General features: G+C 60.5%; 1 protein-coding gene and 1 long non-coding RNA gene across 2 annotated transcripts in view; one reads left to right on the top strand and one right to left on the bottom strand.

Annotated features, from left to right (window-relative positions):
- Window positions 1–14,772, top strand: part of LOC309873288 — a 39,430-nt gene extending 24,658 nt beyond the window's left edge. Inside the window, exons 6-10 of the long non-coding RNA XR_014316258.1 lie at window positions 3,394–3,508; window positions 4,333–4,493; window positions 5,725–5,870; window positions 11,552–11,679; window positions 14,389–14,772. This is a non-coding gene — a long non-coding RNA (uncharacterized lncRNA). The remainder of the gene's footprint in view (window positions 1–3,393; window positions 3,509–4,332; window positions 4,494–5,724; window positions 5,871–11,551; window positions 11,680–14,388) is intronic.
- Window positions 5,118–16,561, bottom strand: OVOL1 (ovo like transcriptional repressor 1). Its single transcript, XM_082748563.1, has 4 exons — window positions 16,433–16,561; window positions 9,379–9,596; window positions 7,342–7,531; window positions 5,118–7,097 (listed from the first exon to the last, which is right to left on the bottom strand). Exons 1-4 carry the CDS (start codon window positions 16,530–16,532, stop codon window positions 6,802–6,804), a joined length of 804 nt encoding a protein of 267 aa, XP_082604689.1. The 5' UTR covers window positions 16,533–16,561; the 3' UTR covers window positions 5,118–6,801.
- Window positions 16,562–16,692: the final 131 nt, after the last annotated feature.

Raw genomic sequence — 16,692 nt, 5'->3', positions numbered from 1 at the left:
TGGTGTCCTTCAGCTACTGCGCGTGGGGAGGAGGAGGAGCCCAGGCCTGTTACCTGGAGTCGCCCCCCCACCAAGAGGCGGGGGAGGTCGGGAGGGGGCTGGGCAGGAGCCGGCTGGACAGGACAAGCCCAGGTGGTGAGGACAGGATGAGTTTCTTCCCCGCCAAGATCGCTACCTTGGAAAACTGGGACTGTAGGGAGGAGGTCAGGGTACACATGGGGGTGGATGCTGGGAGTTCACTGTGGAGCTCCTGTGGGTTTGGAATGCCCTGACCCGCTCTCACTCCCCTAGGTGTCCCTCCTCCCTACCTTTCTCCGGGTTTGGCATATTTGGAAGATGGTTGTGGCCGTAACCTTAATAGGAACGAGATCCCTGGCGTTTCTGTGGTAGGAGCCAGATTTGCACACTGTTGGCCCCCTTGGTCTCCGCAGAGGACTTTGGCTTTTTCCCTACAGCCTGACTTAGGAGTTTCCAGAACTCCCTCTTTTTCTGTTTCCACATACTTTCAGGGAAGTCAGTGTGATGCTCAACAGTGAGAGGCTGGGGGTTCCAGCCAGGGGCCAGGTGGATGTGGTAACCTTTTTTTTTTTTAAGATTTTATTTATTTTGACAGAGAGAGATCACAAGTAGGCAGAGAGGCAGGCAGGGAGAGAAGGGGAAGCAGGATCCCTCCCACGGCAGGCTGAGCAGAGAGCCCGACGCGGGGCTCGATCCCAGGACCCTGAGATCATGACCTGAGCCGAAGGCATAGGCCTAACCCACTGAGCCAGCCAGGCGCCCCTGGACGTGGTGACCTTGACAGCAGGTGACCTCTTTAGGCTTCACTTTCCTTGTCTGGACAGACAGCAACAGCGCTGACCTTGGGGCTGGTGCATAGGCCACCAGAGAGGTGGGAGGGGGGTGCCCAATCATGTCGCGTGTTCTCTCTCTTTTCCTTTCCTCAGCCCTACTGACATATGTGATACTGGGGAGCTTCAGAGACCTCTGCTCGAGGGTGGGGTCCCCCAGGATGGAGCCTGGCCTCATGGCTTGCCATTCATGTGACCTTGAGCAAGATGTTTAATCTCCCTGAGCCTCAGTTTCTTTGTTTAAAAATAGAACAGTAATAGCTACCTCTAGGGTCATTGCGGAGATTAGTGATGACGTCAGAGGGAAGCGAAGCCGGAGGCTGCCTGGCGCATAGTAGGAGCTCAGCCAGCGGAAGGCGGAAGCCGTGATTAGCTCCTAGTCTAGGACCACTGATGTGTCTGCCTGAGGCAATTGCTCACTTCGAGGGTTCTGGGGTTAGCAGGGAGTGACGCCTGGGACCCCGGGAGCCTCTCTGGGTCCCTCGGCTCTCAGGAAAAAGGAAGCTGCTGTTGATGCCAATGGGCAGTGTGGCCTGGCAGTGGGGACACCGAGCAGACCACCCTGTGACACTCACTTGCCCAGGTTTCTTCTCTGTGGGGGTGGGGGTGGCAGCCCCTTGAGCCTAAAGTCAGAGGATAAGTCTAAGGGCTGGTGGTGGCCCTGTTTGTGATCTGATCGGGGCAGGTCACACCGTGAGGCTGGTGCCTTGACCCCTTCCTCAGAGCGTGTTGTGAGACCCCGGATTTGTGTGTTACTCTACTTTGAAAGATGGACCAGGGTAGAAGTCCTTGCCCAGTTGATGTAGAGAGAATAAGTGAGAAACAGGAAATCAGTCACCTGATACCCAGCTCTCATATTCAGGAAACAGAACCTGGCAGGTCTAATTCTCAATGCTCAGCCGTGGCGGTGGACCAGAATCTGCATGATCTGAGCCCGTCTTGCCATCCAGCCGGCCCCCTAGGGGGAGCTGCCTGGAGAGAAGAGCAGGCTCAGAGGGAGCATTGAGGGGAGTTGACTGATTGGCTACAGGAACTAAAAAAAGCTGGGAAGCGTTAGCCTGGGTGGTGGGGGATGCAATATCAAAACAGATTCTAGAAACCTGGGAAGGAGGGTGGCATGAGGAGGGGAGGAAGGCACGTTGGTCTTGGGCATGAAGAGGGTAGGATACCCTGTGTCAAGTGGCTCCCACCTCCCCAGGGAGTGGCCTGGTTCTGGGTGGCTCTAGGGGACAGGCTAGGGCCAGAGGCAGTGAGAAGGGGTCTGCTTCCCCCAGCCACTCCAGGTCTCCGTCCCCTCAAGCCCAGCTTATGAGACAGCCCCCCAACTGGTCTCTTTCCAGTGTTGTCTTTCCTATTCCTTTCTGTTCACCAGCATTTCACCCCGGCTCTGCCTTCTTGGGAATTGTAAACAGGCCTGGAAGTCATGATCGCTGCACTTCAGCCTGGCCTTTTCGAATTCTGCAGGTAGAAAGAGTCTTGAAGATTGTTTCGTCCAGCCTTCAGTCCCGTGACAGAGTCCTGTTAGAAATCGCTAACAAGGGCCGCCTGGGGGCTCAGTGGGTTGAGCCTCTGCCTTTGGCTCAGGTCATGATCTCGGGGTCCTGGGATTGAGTCCCGCATCAGGCTCTGTGCTCAGCAGGGAGCCTGCTTCCCCCGCTGCTCCCCCGCAGCTCCCTGCCCCGCCTGCTGCTCTGCCTACTTGTGATCTCTCTGTCAAATAAATAAAATCTTAAAAAATAAAAAAAAAGGAGAAAGAAAGAAATCGCTAACAAGTGGCTTCCCAGCCTCAGCCCTCCAAATACAGTGCAGGGGGCTCCCTCCCATTCCCCGTACCCAATTAGTCACCCCCTGGGTGAGCCATGCCGGGACTTGAAAGTCTTCCAATCCCTGCATTTCGCTCTGCCTAGTCTAATCCTCCCCTCTTGCTGCTGGTTCAACACTGGAACCCCCGGGGGTCAGCCTTGCCCTCCGCTTCAAGCCAGCTGCCTCTTGGCTGGCCATCGCCACCTACCCACCACATCTCCTCCACACGCTGTCGGTGAGTTTCTTCAAAGGTTTTCTCAAGATGGGAACCTAGAGACATAAAGTCTTTATATAGGAAAGGGACTTTCAGGCTCGGGAAGCCAGCTCATTTTATAGGTGAAGAGACTGTGAGGTTAGGTCACTTGCGCAAGGCCCCACAGACAGCATGAGACAGGACTGGGCCTCAAACCCACAGCCCGGTGACCAGCCCTGACTGCAGGGAGGCGACGCCGGTTGCTGACGCCACACTCCTAATGTTGCCCAAGATCACCTTGGCTTTTGGGGAGGCGGGCAGCTCCGTCTCCCCATTGATGTGTTGAACTCTGTGTCAGCTAAGCCCCCAAAATTGTTTTACAACTTTATTTTCTTCTGGTTCTAGAAATAACATATGCTTATTGTAAAAAAAAAAAAATTAGAAAATATGTAAAAATATAAAGTATAAACCTTCCTAGCACTTGCCCGCTCCCCACGTGTGTTTGCTTTGCTTTCGGCTGTAAGAATAAGATTCTGCTTTTATCCTCAGTGACACCATCTTGCGAGGCCCCCAGCCGGCTCTCCCGCCAGACTCTCGTCTTATCAGCTCTGCCCCGCACCTCGGCGGGGTTCCAAAAATGCCTCCGTTGTGCCGAATGAAGGAGGCAAGCAGCCAGATTGCTGATGGAGGGACTGAGACCCTCTGCTCACACCTCTTCCCTTCTGAGCTTCATCCTGCTCTTCCCCACGCCCCCTGCCTCCACCCAAAACACCTTCCCCTTTCTTCGGTTCTGTTGAGATCCCCTGTTTTTCCAGCCCGGCTGGGCCTCCACTTCTTCCAAGAAGTCTTTACTCTTTCAGATGCAACAGACCCCTTGGGGGTCCCACAGCATTTGTAGTCCGGGACGCCTGTGCCCTTGGTTGTATGTTGACCCCCATTCCTCTCTCCTCCCCACCTGGCTGGGGCCCATCTCCCAGTCAGTGGAAGCGCACCCTCCACCCTATGCTTGTCCTTTTTCTCCCACGGCACCCACGCTACAGGGTCTGGAGAGCATGATGGGCCTTGTAATGGGGCCCTCTGGCCTGATGCCACAAGAAGGGCTCCTTGCTCGGAGCCGTGTCCCACGCAGGAGTTCTAAGGAGTGGGAGAGAAAGTAGCAGCTCGCGCGGAGACCCAGGAACATTCCCCCACCCCCACCCCTGGCTTCCTAGAAGCTTGGGCCTGGCTTCCTAGAAGCTTAGGCCTGGCTCCTGGCTCCTCCTGAGGTTGGCCTAGTGGTGCATCATCTGGGTTCCCAACAATGGGTTCAGCTCATCTCGGGACATATCGAAATGGGGTTTGGTTGGCCTTTCACACTGGGAGGCTTCTCGTGATAAAGATCCTCTGGCTACTGAAAGACACAAAGAGGGTTAGGGGCCCTTGGCCATCCTCTGGGCTTCTTACAGGGAGCCTTAAAGGTCAGAGCCACGTTTTCCTTTCTCTTCACAGCACCAGGACATGAACCCTCTTCACACCTCCTGGAAGATCACATCGAAGGCCCACGACCAGCAGCCACCCTCCTCCTTGGTTGTCCATCTAGCAGGGGGGACATGATGGAAGAACACAGAACTGAGTCCCCAGAGTGATCACGTCTCCCCAGGTGACCCTAGGTAGGTGATGGGGAAGGCCAGTTAATCTCTAAATTCCTGCCTGGTTTGAATGGCCCGAAGGGACGGGCTGCACTCTGGTGTCGTGGTGGCAGAGCTCAGGGCGAGACCCAGGCCCACTACCCAGCTTCTCACGGCGGGAATGGCAGTGTCTTCCGGGCAGTGGCCAAAAGATCAAGTGAGCCAATGTGGGTGAAACGCAAGGTGCCCGGCACAGAACACGAGCTGTGCGGATGTAGCTGGCCCGATACTAGGTGCCCGACCCAGAAGTGATGTGACCTTTGCGCCCTGTCATTTGGGATCACTGTCTTCCTTCTGTGGTCCTAGCAGGTGCTAGGAAGGGAAGTGGAAACTGGACTACGAGTGACTATGCTGGCCCGGCCACCACGTCAGGACGCAGGAGCACAGGGCAGGTGGGGCGAGCAGCCGAGGGGTCAGTCGGCAGGCTCTGAGTGCCGAGACCAGGGGCAGGCCACTGCATCTGTGCAGGTCAGAGTCTCGGCTTGACTTGAGGCTCACTGGTAACCGTAAAAGGGGAAAGCTTTGCCTAGAATGCAACAACCGTTTTGACTGATTTCCCTGCGGGTGGAAAAAGAGGTCTATAAGACAAAAAAGCAGAAACTCAGAAAACGATAATTCTTTGATTTTAATAGTTGGAGGGAAAGTTATAAAATAAAACAGACAACACAGAGCGTTAGGGCTCCCTCCGATTGCAATAACACAGGGCTACAGAAATGTAAACGAAACAGAGCTTCCAGATAAGGTTATTTTATACTATATAACTTCCAGAATACAGCAGCTCCCAGACACTCTAAAGTAAAATAAAACAGGAGTCTTCCAGAACAATCTATACACAGTCAGAGGGCGGTTGGAGAAAGCACCTTCCCCTCAGTCTGGGGCTGGTTCTGCCCAGGGGCCCGGCCGGCCCAGCCCGCCGCACTCTTCGGACCTCTTTCTAGTTTGCCTTCTCCTTCTTCGGCAGGCTGGCTCCAGCCCTGTCCCTCTCTCCTTTTTGACCCACACCCCTTCTCCTGTTTTTTAGCAGGAAACCCAGCCACACCATTAGAGCCTGGTGGCCGATTTCCTCCAGTCGAGCCAACCAGTTCTGGGACGGCTTGTTCCTCACGCGCTCATAACCCAGCCATGTGAAAAAGTCAGAAAGTAGGCCTCAAACATCTAATGCTGCCCTCCCGAGGGGCCTCTGATGGGGCCCAATTTTTCGCTGCTGCCCTAGGTTTGTTCACTCCACCCAGGAAGGGCAGGCCTTGCAGCCTGGTCCTGTTCTCTTCTCAGTGTCCCAGACAGTGGACTCTGGGGATCACCACCCCACAGGCCTTCCTCCTACAGCTGCCACTGGACAAACTCTTGGCCTCCACAACGGTGAGTTGTTCCACAAAAGGTCCATTCTTAGGAGGCAAACAGGCTCTTGGTAACCCCCAGGCAGGCTTTGAAAGGATGTAGGAGGGAAGCAGAGCCCCCCGGGGGAGGGGGAGTAGCCAACGCAGTGCTGCGTTACCCCAGCAGATGGGTAGCCCCCAGGCAGGACTGGAGGAAGGTCTTTGGTGAGATATCTTGGGAGGTACAAGGCTTGGGAGTGGCTTAGGGAAGCCCCCCACCTGCCCCCAGAGCCAAGGCACAGAGGAGGTATGAAATGTCCAGGATAAATAGAACTGCATGGAGAGGGAACAAAGCCAGCTCCATCCTCTCTTAAAAATAGCCACCATTGGCACCAAAAATATATTAATATCTGTACATGTGTCAAAAAAAAAAAGGAAATAAAACTTCCTTGGCACCTTGTTGTCGGTTTCCTAAAAATGAGGTGATGTGTGGAAAGGCCTCCTGTGTGTGCAGGAGCATCCGTGGCTGTGCACAGTGTATGCACCGCCCCGAGGGAAGGGCCAAGGCCCCCATGGCCCTGAGCTTTAGGCACACTGCAGGGCAGGCGGGCGCCAGCTCCCCCAGCACCCTGCTTTGCCCAGCTGCTCTCGGCCCCTGCTCTTCCCTCCGCTGCCCGGGGGGAGCTTGTGGCCCCGGTCCCATGCTCCGCGCTCCAGAGCAGCATGGCCGCCGAGCATCCCCATCCGTCCTCTGGGAAGGAAGTCTTCTCACTGCGGGCGGGCTGCTTCACGGGGAAGGCGCCCTGGGCCTCGCCCACGTTGGTCCAGGCTCAGAGTGGCCTCTGCCCCTCAGACAAAAACGCAAATGTGAGCAGAGCTCAGCGCCAGGCCTGAGTGGACATGTGAGCCGCAGGGGGCTCTAGGCCCAGTCACCGCCAGGCAGCGGGCAGGCGACCCGGGCCGGGCGGGGCCGCTCAGAGGTGGTGGTTGCTCTGGAGCAGGGAGGTGACGGTGTTCTGCAGGGCTACGGCCACCTTCTTGGAGGTCTTGCGCAGCAGCGGGCTGTCGGGGTGGTGCTCCTTCAGGTGCAGGACGTGGCCCTCCTGGCTCTCGGACGTGCAGCCGCACTCCTCGCACACATACAGCTTGGCCCGCCGCTCCTTGTACGCGTACTTCTGCTGCACGCCGTGGATCTTCTTGAGATGGGACTCCAGCGAGCAGCGCTGCGTGAAGGCCTTGTCGCACAGGCTGCATTTGTAGGGCCGCACACCTGCGGGGAGGGGCGCATGGGGGTCAGCGAGCCGACGGCAAGCCCGTGGGCCCCTTCCCTGACGTGGGAGGCCAGGCCACCTGACTCTGGGCGGGAGGAGCGGAGGACGCCGGCCCCGTCTCCAGCTCCCTGAGGGACCGAGCCATGAGCCACGGGGGGCTTCTGCCCGAGCTCCAGGACGCCGCTCCCAGGCCGTGGGTCTCCCCTCCCCCGCCGGGCAGGGCCTCCCAGGGGCTCTTCTCACCGGTGTGGGTGCGGACGTGCCTCTTCAGGTCGAACGTGTCGTTGAAGCCTTTCCCGCAGTAGGTGCACAGGTGCCTCTTGACGTCGTTGTGACACTTCATGTGGCGGTTCAGCATGCGCTGGTAGGTGAAGGCCTTCTGGCAGATGTGGCAGGTGAAGAGGTCTCCACTGGGACTGTCCCCCACGGTCACCTGTGGGCGAGGATGGGGTTTGCGACAGCCGTCCGGAGCGTGGGCTGCATGGGGGCATGCCATGGCCCAGGGACAGCCGAGCTCGCCCTCCAGAGGCCGCACCTCTGTGCCGCTGCCTCACAGATCAGCGCGGGAGGGGCCGGAAGGAGACTTTGGGTCCATGGTCAGGCTGCTGCCGGCTTCCCCAACCCCCGGCCACCCGGCCCCTTTGCCCTCTCTAGAGACCTGCAACAAGCTCCCTGTACGAACGGCTGGTCACCACCGCCTGTCAGGAAGGCTCCCGCCGCGGGGCTCAAAGCCGCTGTTCCGCACCTGTGCCCTCTGTTCGCCTCCTCTGAGGTGGGACCGAGGACGACCAGGACACGGCCTCTGGGGCCGCCGCCGCTCAGAGCCTGGAGCCCGGCCCCCTGCTTCTACAGAGCCAGGCCCGTCGCGGTGTGAGGGGAGGCCCCTTGCCATCCTCACGACCCTCTTACTTAGACACCTTCTTCGTTTCTTTTGTCACTACGGAAAATCTCAGATCTTGTCAGACACGGAGATGAGCACCGTGACTACAGTGACCATCATGTAGCATTTAGAGCCGGTCTTGTCTTCTCCTTCCATCGCAGCCTAGCCCTTGGCCCTGGATCATTTGGAAGCAAATCCTGGCCACCCTCTGCCCCTCAGAGAGGATGCAGCTCCGAGTGACAGCCGTGCCTTTCCGGCCGCGTGGCCCGCACAGGGAGACGTGGTCTCCATCCTCCACTCCATTACCGTCCAGAGGCTGCTTGTGCTCTGTGGCCCTGTTGTGACCCCTCCTCCTGCCACCCCGTCCCACCCATCCGCTCCTCCTCTACCGCTTCAGGCCCCAGGGAAAGGCCCTCTGTTGCCGGCCGGCTAAGACCTTTCAGGTCAAGACCCACTCCTCGGGTGCACCTGCCATCCTGTGCCCTCTGCCCTCTCTCCATGCCCTTCCTACCAGCTGGGGTCCAGTGGATGACAGGAAGGCCCACAGGGGCTCAGGGCCACTGTGCTGGCTCCCTGGCCACCTGACCAGCCTGTGTCTGGGTGCTTTCCCTCTAGTTACAACATGTACTTGGCCTACATGGGGAAGAGAAGGAGGAAGGGCCTTCTGGTGCCAGCTTTCTTCAGTGCTTTGGCACAGAGAACAGGGCTATAAGAACCCTTCCACTAGATCGCTGCTGGCAGGTGCTTCGAGAGCCTAGACCTTTCAGGAACTCGGGCCCGGCCAGGGACAGCCTCACTGGCTGCATGCTCCTTGAAAGCGGGGGCATTTCTACTGCCTCCTGCCCTCCTTACGGTTCCCACCACTGAGGCTGAGTGCAGCGGGCGGCTCCCCTGGCTTTGCCCTCAATGCGAGGCCTCAGAGGCCAACGGGGACAGAAGTGGCACACTTGGGGGAGAGGGAAACTGCAGGGCACCTGCCTCAAGGGACAGTGAACCACAAGGTGGACTCCAGAGTTCACTCTGGGCGCAGCACAGCACGGAGGGGAAGCCAGGAGAAGGGGCGGAGCCGGGCTCCTGTCCCCCACTTTTCCTAGGGCTTGCAAAGAGGTGGCTCCCTTTAAGGCCAGAAACAAACTGAAGCAACTCCTAGAACAGACTCCCAAGGGTGAAATATCTCTGAGGCCCTGCTGCTTCTTCCCAAAGTACGACGCTGTCGCTTTAGACCTACTTTTCTTCTTTTCCGCCCCAACCTGTGCCCTGCTGGGTCCGCTTCTCAGCAGAAACCCAGGCCCAGATCCAAGGTCAGCCTCTGCCTGGGTCTCACTGTACCCGGTCTGGTGGGCCAGACACAGGTCTGTAGACACGCTCCCGGTCCTCGGAGACGGTATGAGACTCAGTACCTTCATTTTGGTGCGCAGAAAGCCGTGGTCTCTGCTCTGGGGCTCTGCCAAACGATTCATGTCTTCGGAGGGCAGCTGGGCTACCACGCAGGGCCCTGGGGCCACACCATAGCTGGAGTCCCGAAGGCTCATGTCCAAAACCAGGGGGCACGACGGGGGCTCAGCCACCGATGGCTCTGGCTCCCGGTAGGGCTGTGGGGGGCAAAAGCCCAGACTGACTGCAAAGAGAAGAAGAGCCAGGTGAGGTGTCTGGCAGGGAGAACAGGATTCAGGGGTCTCTCCGGACAGCTGCCGGGCAGTGGGCTGGCCGGGCCCGGGAGCCTCCACCTTGGCAGGGCAGGCTGTCCCCAGCCCGTACTCGCTGCTCCTCCCTCCTGCCCCATTAAGGTCATTACAGGGGACGCCTGCCGAGCACCACGGCCCACAGGCCTGCCTGCTGAGTAATTTGTGTCTTAGCGGAACTGGGAGGACCGAACCTGCCCCGCCAATTATCCCTCCAGAGCTGTCCGCCTGGCCCACCTGGGCCAGTCCCTCTGGATTCCAGGTCTCATCCGTGCTCCTGCGTGGACAAGGGGGCACCACTGGAGGCCCTGGGTCCGGGGATTCATCCCTGGCCCCTGGCCTGGGCCGACCTGGGCTGCTTCTACAGGCCGATTTAGCGGCTGGCCTGGGGGGAGCGGGTGGTCCTCGGGGCTGGCTGGGGTCTGCTGCTGCAGCTCTGCAGGGCTCTAGGCTCGCCACTCCCGCCGGCCAAGCGCGGCAGGCAAACAGGACAGGTGAGGGGGAGCAGGGAGGAGGTCAGGCGGCAGCAGGTGGATGCCGCGGAACGGTCTCCTGGGCGCCGTGCCCAGCTCTTATGCAAGCCTGCCCCACAGCGGGGACCGCTTGCTCGCCATAGCACACCGAGGGCTGGGCTCCCAGCCTCCGCCCTCCAAGGCACCGATACCTGGCAGCCCTTGGTGGCGGCCGCTCCCTGCCAGGGACAGCTCACACTGAACGGGGCCAGAGAGGCTTGGCCCCCGTGGCGGAGCAGGGAGGAGGAGGTGCTGCCTGAGCCACACAGAGGGGACCAAAGAGGGACCAGACTAGCTAATGTTTTAATGTATCAGTCTTTTTCTTCCCCGAAAGGCTAAACTCTGTACACTTGACCTTTTAACTGGGTAGGGCTTAAGGGCACAGAGTCCCACCCCCACCATCAAAAATCCGAATGTAACTTCTGGCTGCCCCAGAACGTTAACTGCCCAGAAGCCTTATCGAGAACAGAAACAGTAGTGGAACACACGTTTTGCATGTTCTATGTGTCATAAGGATAAGGATAATAAAGAAAAGTGTTATGAAGAAAATCCTAAGAAAGAGAAAACACGTTCCCAGCCCTGTGCTGTATTTACGGAAAGGACCCAATGTCTGAGCGGCCCCTGCCGTGTGGTTCAAACCCGTCTTGTAGTGCGAGGATCTGCTGTCCCTAAACGCCATAAGCCAGGAACATTTTCCAAGCTTCGGAAGGATAAATCAAGAGGGGCATAGGAAGGAAAGGATGAGGGTGCTTCTAGAAGACGGACTTAGGAGACCCAGTGTAGGTCTCAGACCAGCGGACAAGTCCCAGCACACCCCCTGGCCCAGGAGCTGCTGAGACAGAGAGGCCCCGGGACCCAGGGAGGGGCGGCCCCAGGACAGGGGGCGCTGGAGGTAGAAGACAAGGAAGGCCCAGGAGCTACTAATGCAGGAAGCACGAATATGAAAGCACCGAAGAAGTTTCGGGAGAGGCCCTGGCTCTCGCCCCCTCAAAACACAACAAAGGTCTGACAAGGGAAGAATGCGCCTGCCTGCCGCCCAGAACCCGTTCTGCTGGCACTGGCGTCCGTCTGTCCGGGGGACTTTAATGAGCCACCTCATTCCGGGTGTTGATTCACCAGTGCCTGGCCCGGGCCCGGCCTCTGAGCTGGCACGGCGCCTCCCTCGGAACCCTGGGAGGCTGGCGGGGGGGTGGGGGGTGCTGGGAGGTGGGCGGGGCACGCTCTGGGGTCCCTCCGGCCTCCCCACAGTGACGGCGGTCTGCACACCGGGCGGGGGCTGTCAGAGTGCTGGCGGCTTCTGAGGCCGCTTTACCGGCCACTGGAGAGAGATCTTGGCCGAGAATTCAAAGCTGAATGACAATTTCCATTTCTCAATCCAGGTAGAGACCCACAGGAAGCTCTACCCCCTTCTGTCTTTCAGTATCAGAGAGCCTGAGCGAAGCTCCTGGAAGTGGGAGCCGGGCCACAGCAGCCGCCCAGGCAACGGCGGAGGGAGGAGTGACAGCAGGTGAGGGCTTACCAGTCTGTGCTCAGAGGGAGCTGTCGCTCTGGGCTCCCCCTGGCTCCACTGAGGGGGTGGCGGTCTACACCCCCCTCTGCCCGAGCCAGGGGCAGCGGGGCTTGGACAGCCGCCATAGGGTGCCAGGGTGGGGATGTTTGCCTCGGCCCCGCCCGCCAAACCTGTCCTCCCGCCACCCCCGGGAGCACACCCTGCCGCCCCACCGCACGCACACAGAGTGCTCATCGGCGTGCCGCTCCTGTCCCTGGGTGTCACTGGGTGGCACCTGGCGGCAGGAGGCAGGAAGCAGAACTGGTCGGGCCCTGCTTGTGCTGCTCTCTGTCCCCTAATTAGATGTTTCCGGCAAGGCGGCTGTGGCGACTCATCGCCCGCCCACAGCTGCGGAGTGTGGCGGGGCCAGACCAGCTGGGCCGTCTCCCCACTTACTCCCGCAGGGGCTCACGGGCTCCCCTTCTGTTGCCCCCCCTCACCTCTGTGGGGTGATGCGGAGGGCCCAGGGGGCCCAGGGCAGCTTTCCAGCCAAGGGCCAGCTCCCCAACTCCTCGTCCTCAGCAAGTCCCCTCTCTCAAGCCTGTCCCTACCCCAGACTGCATGCTGCTGGCCGCACGCTGGCCAGAGGGCCAGGTCCTACCCCACGCCAGGCCTCCGGTCAGGGCTGCTCTCTAAGGAGAGCAGGTGAGGCACATGTGAGGATGCCTGATCCCCGACCCTGGAGGGAGGTTTCGGGGGGGCGGTTGACCTGGTGGGGGGGGGGGTGGGTTGTGACTCAGCTCCGAATCAGGAGGGACCATGTGTCAGCAAGACCCACGCTGGTGTGAGCTGGCCTTGCCCCCTTATCAGGAGAGGCAGGGGTTCCCCGTGCCCCTCTGCCCCCCGCCCCTGCAGGCCAGGTAGCAGTGCCGGAAAGGCAGTGAGGGCCAGCCAACTGGTAGAGATGGGCAGCCCTGGAAACAACGGGCCTGTGCCCCAGCCTGTGGCTTTCATCCTGTGAGTGCCAAGTGTCTCTCAGGCAATCTCTTTTTCCCCTTTCCCAATTGCCTTTCAAAGTCGACACCGGGCCCCTCAGCGCCGGGCACCTCGGCCCTGGTGCCAGGGTGGGCAGCCCTGACCCGCTGCGGGCTGTGCCTCCCTTTGCCGCCCCCCCACCCCACTCTTCCAGCCAGCACGGGGACGGGCACCTCTGTGGGACTCCAAATGTGTTGCAAGTGACCATCAACAGTGGCCACCCTCGCTCTAGTCTTCCCTGTGCCCAGAGGACTTGCCTCACCTGCTTTCTTTCTGGGACAAACGGTCTGGCAGGAGTCTGTCTTGGGTCACCCCAGCCGAGAGCAAAGAGCTTGGCAGCTTAGGGGACAGCGCCCCACAGGGCAGGCAGGAGCCCCATCTAGGCCACTGCCCAGGCCCAAGTTGCTCTTCCGTCCCCACTCACTGGGTGGCTTTCTGTGCTCCCAGCCTTGCGGCCTGGAGACGATAGCAGGCCTTTCCTTCCCTGCCAGCATTTCCCAGGAATTAGAAGAATGACCCTCACTGGAGGCCGGATCTCCCCCGCAGCCCTCCGTCCCTCTGAACCCACGTACCCACCGAACACACGTACTCTGGGGCCCAGAGCGGACTGAGAAGCTGGTCCGCCTCGGCCTGGACAGTGAGCAGCCAGGCTCCTGGCCTGCCTCGTCAGCTCCGGGCTCAGCACCTCCCATCTCCCCTGCCTCGGCCTGGCTGCCTCCCTGGGGTGGGAGGGTGCTGGTGAACTGGGGAGACAGATTGCAGAGGCCCCAATGACAGGAAGGGGGTGCAGGGGGGCCTAGAAGGGGCCCTGGGATGCCCATATCTGGGAGCAGGGCATTTTGGCTTCCAGGCTGCTCCTAGGCTCATCTGCCTTCAAGCACCTTCCTGACTTTCCACTGTGGCTCAGCAAGGGCTTGGGGTACGGGGCTTCATCCCCATTTCCCCGGCATCCCTTTCAGTCCAAGAGATGGAATTTAGTGGGTACCAGTGCTTCCTTCTTGAGAAGCCAGCATCACTCCCTGTTCTATTGCTAGAGCAAGGGAGAAACGCCTTGGGACAGGAGGGCAGGGCGTGAAGGGCTCAGGCTGGGCTCTTGGGCCGAGAGGTAACCTGCGGCCTCCCTTCCTCTATGACCTCACAGCCCCCTGTGCCCGCTTCTGGGCTTTTCCCCTTGGCTTTGGAAGGGGGAGTGAAGCCAGGAAAAGGTTCTGCCCTGGGGATGGGAACTTCTAGAATCGAGCCTCAGGGAGAGAGGCTAGAGTGCCGGATACCGGTGCCCTGAGCCTTCAGCCTTCCAGGGGCTCTCTGATGCCTTCAGAGTCTCCGAGGGTCGGGCAGGAAGGTCAGACCTCAAAGGCTTCCCTGTTCCCCAGCTCCCGCAGGGCCTCTCCCTATAGGACCGGGGTCAATGCTTAGCTGGTCACAACGTGCTGAGCCTGTGAGGTGAGCTGAAGGAAACGTGCCCAGCCGGCTCCTGGGGTCATGGTCGGCTAGTGATGGAATGGCTCAGCCAGGGGACAAGCCACCACAAAACACACTCCCCCCTCTCCAGCCATCTGAGGCACCCAAGCGTGGCCCGAGAACATTCCCTTTCTCATTTCCAAAACCTGTGGGAAAACTCTCCAGTGGGCCACATGGCTTCTAGAAGCTAAATTAAGTGCTTTGCCTTCTACCCCTTGCTTCACCCCACAGGACTCACCCTCCCCAGAACGACGAGGGCAGACGCTCACCTGTGCCCTCCAGGTTTAGACCCGGACCCAACCATCTGGGCCGATCCTGTCTCGAGAGAGGCCTGCACAGCTCCCTGCTCTGGACACCAGCAGCAGGTGGCACAGACCACCCGGAAGCCCTCCTCGGCCATCCCCTGTAGGGACAGCCCCTCACACTGCTCCCGCAAGGGCCACCAGAACTCTGGTGGGGAAAGTCACCAGGATGCAAGGAAGTCAATGATTTGAACAAACGGAATTTCTTTGTCCTTTGTAAAAGTCAACACATGATCTGTTACTGATTGGGATGTGAAATAAAACTAAAAATAACAGCACACTGAGTCTCCCGCAAGGCTCAGCTCACCTTTAACACAGTCCAAGTTCAGTTTATCAGATCCGAAGGCGCAGCTAAGCAGCAAGACAAACACAGGTGAGGGAGGAGGCAGGAGCGAAGAAGGGGGCTCCGTTCCTCTCCGGCCCTTCTGGGGGGGAACCCCCCCCCACCGCCACCCCGCCTGCCAGGAACTTGGTCAGGCAGGAAACTATACACAGAATCCTGGGCCCACACCCCAATCCACCTCAGGTGAGCTGCGTTTTGGCCTCGGTTTCCCCTTGTTTTAAGGAGGCTCTAGAAGCAGCGCCAAAGCCCTTGAGATAACCTGCGAAACATCCCAGCAGCGTCACAGGCCATTGGCTCCTGGCCTGTCAGGTCACAGAGATCTCACCACTACACCCACTGTCTCCACCAGTTTATGCTAGGAGAGAAACTGAGGCAGGAGCTGGTACGGGGCCCCTCACGGCCCTCATTTCACCACTCTCCTGCAAGGCCCTGGGCGGTGCCAGGGAGCCCGGAGATCAAGGGTCAAAGTCGGTTGGTTAATTACAACCCCTGCCCCCCACCTCCACCTCCCTTGGAGGCGCTGGGCTGGGTGTGCAGCGCGGGGGGGGGGGGGGGCGCCCCACCCGCAAGGGGCGAGGGGAGGGGGAGTTCGGAAGGAAGCTGCCTTTCTCCCGACCAAAGATTTTCTTGGGGGTGGAGGAGGATAGAAGGCACCAAAGTGTTCTCAGGACTTCCAGAGGAAGATGCCACTGGAGAGGGAAACAACTCGGGTTACTCATTCAAAGGCTCGGACGCTGTCAAGGCGTCCTCCAAAAACAGGCTGGGCGCAGCAGCGGCGGCGGGGGCCTGGTCCCCTGGCGGGGGGGGGGGGGGGGGGCTGGGCTCGTGAAAAGCACTGTCCGTCCGCTCAGCTGCGTCCTCTGCAAGTATGTCCCCGGCAAGGAGGCGCGTTTCTGCCGGCGGTGAGACCCGATCCCACCCTGGTCCCCAGGACAAGCGGGGCGTAGCCAGGAACCGTCCCCACGGATCTCCGTGCACTCCGCGGGGCGGCCGGCCGGTAACCCTTGGCGGCCTGACCCCCACCACGACCTTCTGGCCACCGGAGTGTGGGAAAGACGGAGAGATCCAGGAAGGCGGCTTCAACGAGTTTTCTCTTACATTTTGCACAAATTGCGGCTGAAGCTCCAGTTCGCTCCCTGCCCCCCGAGGTGGCATCGCTCCAGTGCCCTCCTCCCGCCTCATAAAAGTCCCCGCTTTCTGGATTTACGACGTGAGAGTGGAGGGTCGCCGGAGCGGTGACACACCCCGTTGCCTCCCCTGCGCCGCGGCTCGGGCCGGTGGAGGGGAGGGCGGACCCGCGCGGACCCGCGCGCCACGGACCCGCCCGCCCCCGGCCCAGCCGCGGGGTCTGGGAACTGCCCTCGCCCCCTCCCGCCGGCCCCCGCCCCCAGCCGGCGCCTCCGCCGCCGCCCTGCCCTCCCCCCCTCCTCTCCCCTCCCCCCGCGCCCCGGGCTAACGGGGCCGCGGCCGCTTAAACATTAAATCGGGCGCCCCGGCTGCGCCCGCCCGCCCGCCCGGCTCCGCGCCGCTGCGCCCCGCACGCACGCCGCCCGGACGGCCCCCTGCCCCGGCCCCCTGCCCCGGCCCCTCGGGCGCCGCAGGCTCGGGGGAGCGGCGGGCCGCGCCTCACCTGGCACGTAGATCTCGCCGCGCTCCTCGTCGGGGAGCTCGCTCCAGTTCCTCTTGCACGTGGAGACGCACGGCTTCTTCACCAGGAACGCGCGGGGCATCTTCGAACCCTCTTCGCCCGGCGCCGTCCGCTTCCGCAACTACAGCCGGGAGCCGTCCCACCTGTCCCGGGCCGAGCCGCGGGGCCGGGGAGGGGAGGGGGCGGTTCGGGGAACGAGTCGCCAAGGGCCCCCCACGTTCTGCGGGGAGACCGTGCCCGGG

This window comes from Mustela nivalis, assembly GCF_964662115.1.
Source record: "Mustela nivalis genome assembly, chromosome: 9".
NCBI classification, from domain to species: Eukaryota; Metazoa; Chordata; class Mammalia; order Carnivora; family Mustelidae; genus Mustela; species Mustela nivalis.
The sequence above is the reverse complement of the archived record's forward strand: the minus strand, read 5'-3'. Positions and strand labels throughout refer to the sequence as shown.

Bases quoted from the DNA above. Each gene is read 5' to 3' on its own strand.
- OVOL1 (XM_082748563.1), bottom strand. From the start codon at position 16,532: ATGCCCCGCGCGTTCCTGGTGAAGAAGCCGTGCGTCTCCACGTGCAAG. The intron at 9,597-16,432 runs GTGAGGCGCGGC...TTCTCTTTGCAG, and splicing joins CGGCGAGATCTACGTGCCAG to TCAGTCTGGGCTTTTGCCCC. The intron at 7,098-7,341 runs GTGAGAAGAGCC...CCCTCCCCGCAG, and splicing joins GCACGTCCGCACCCACACCG to GTGTGCGGCCCTACAAATGC.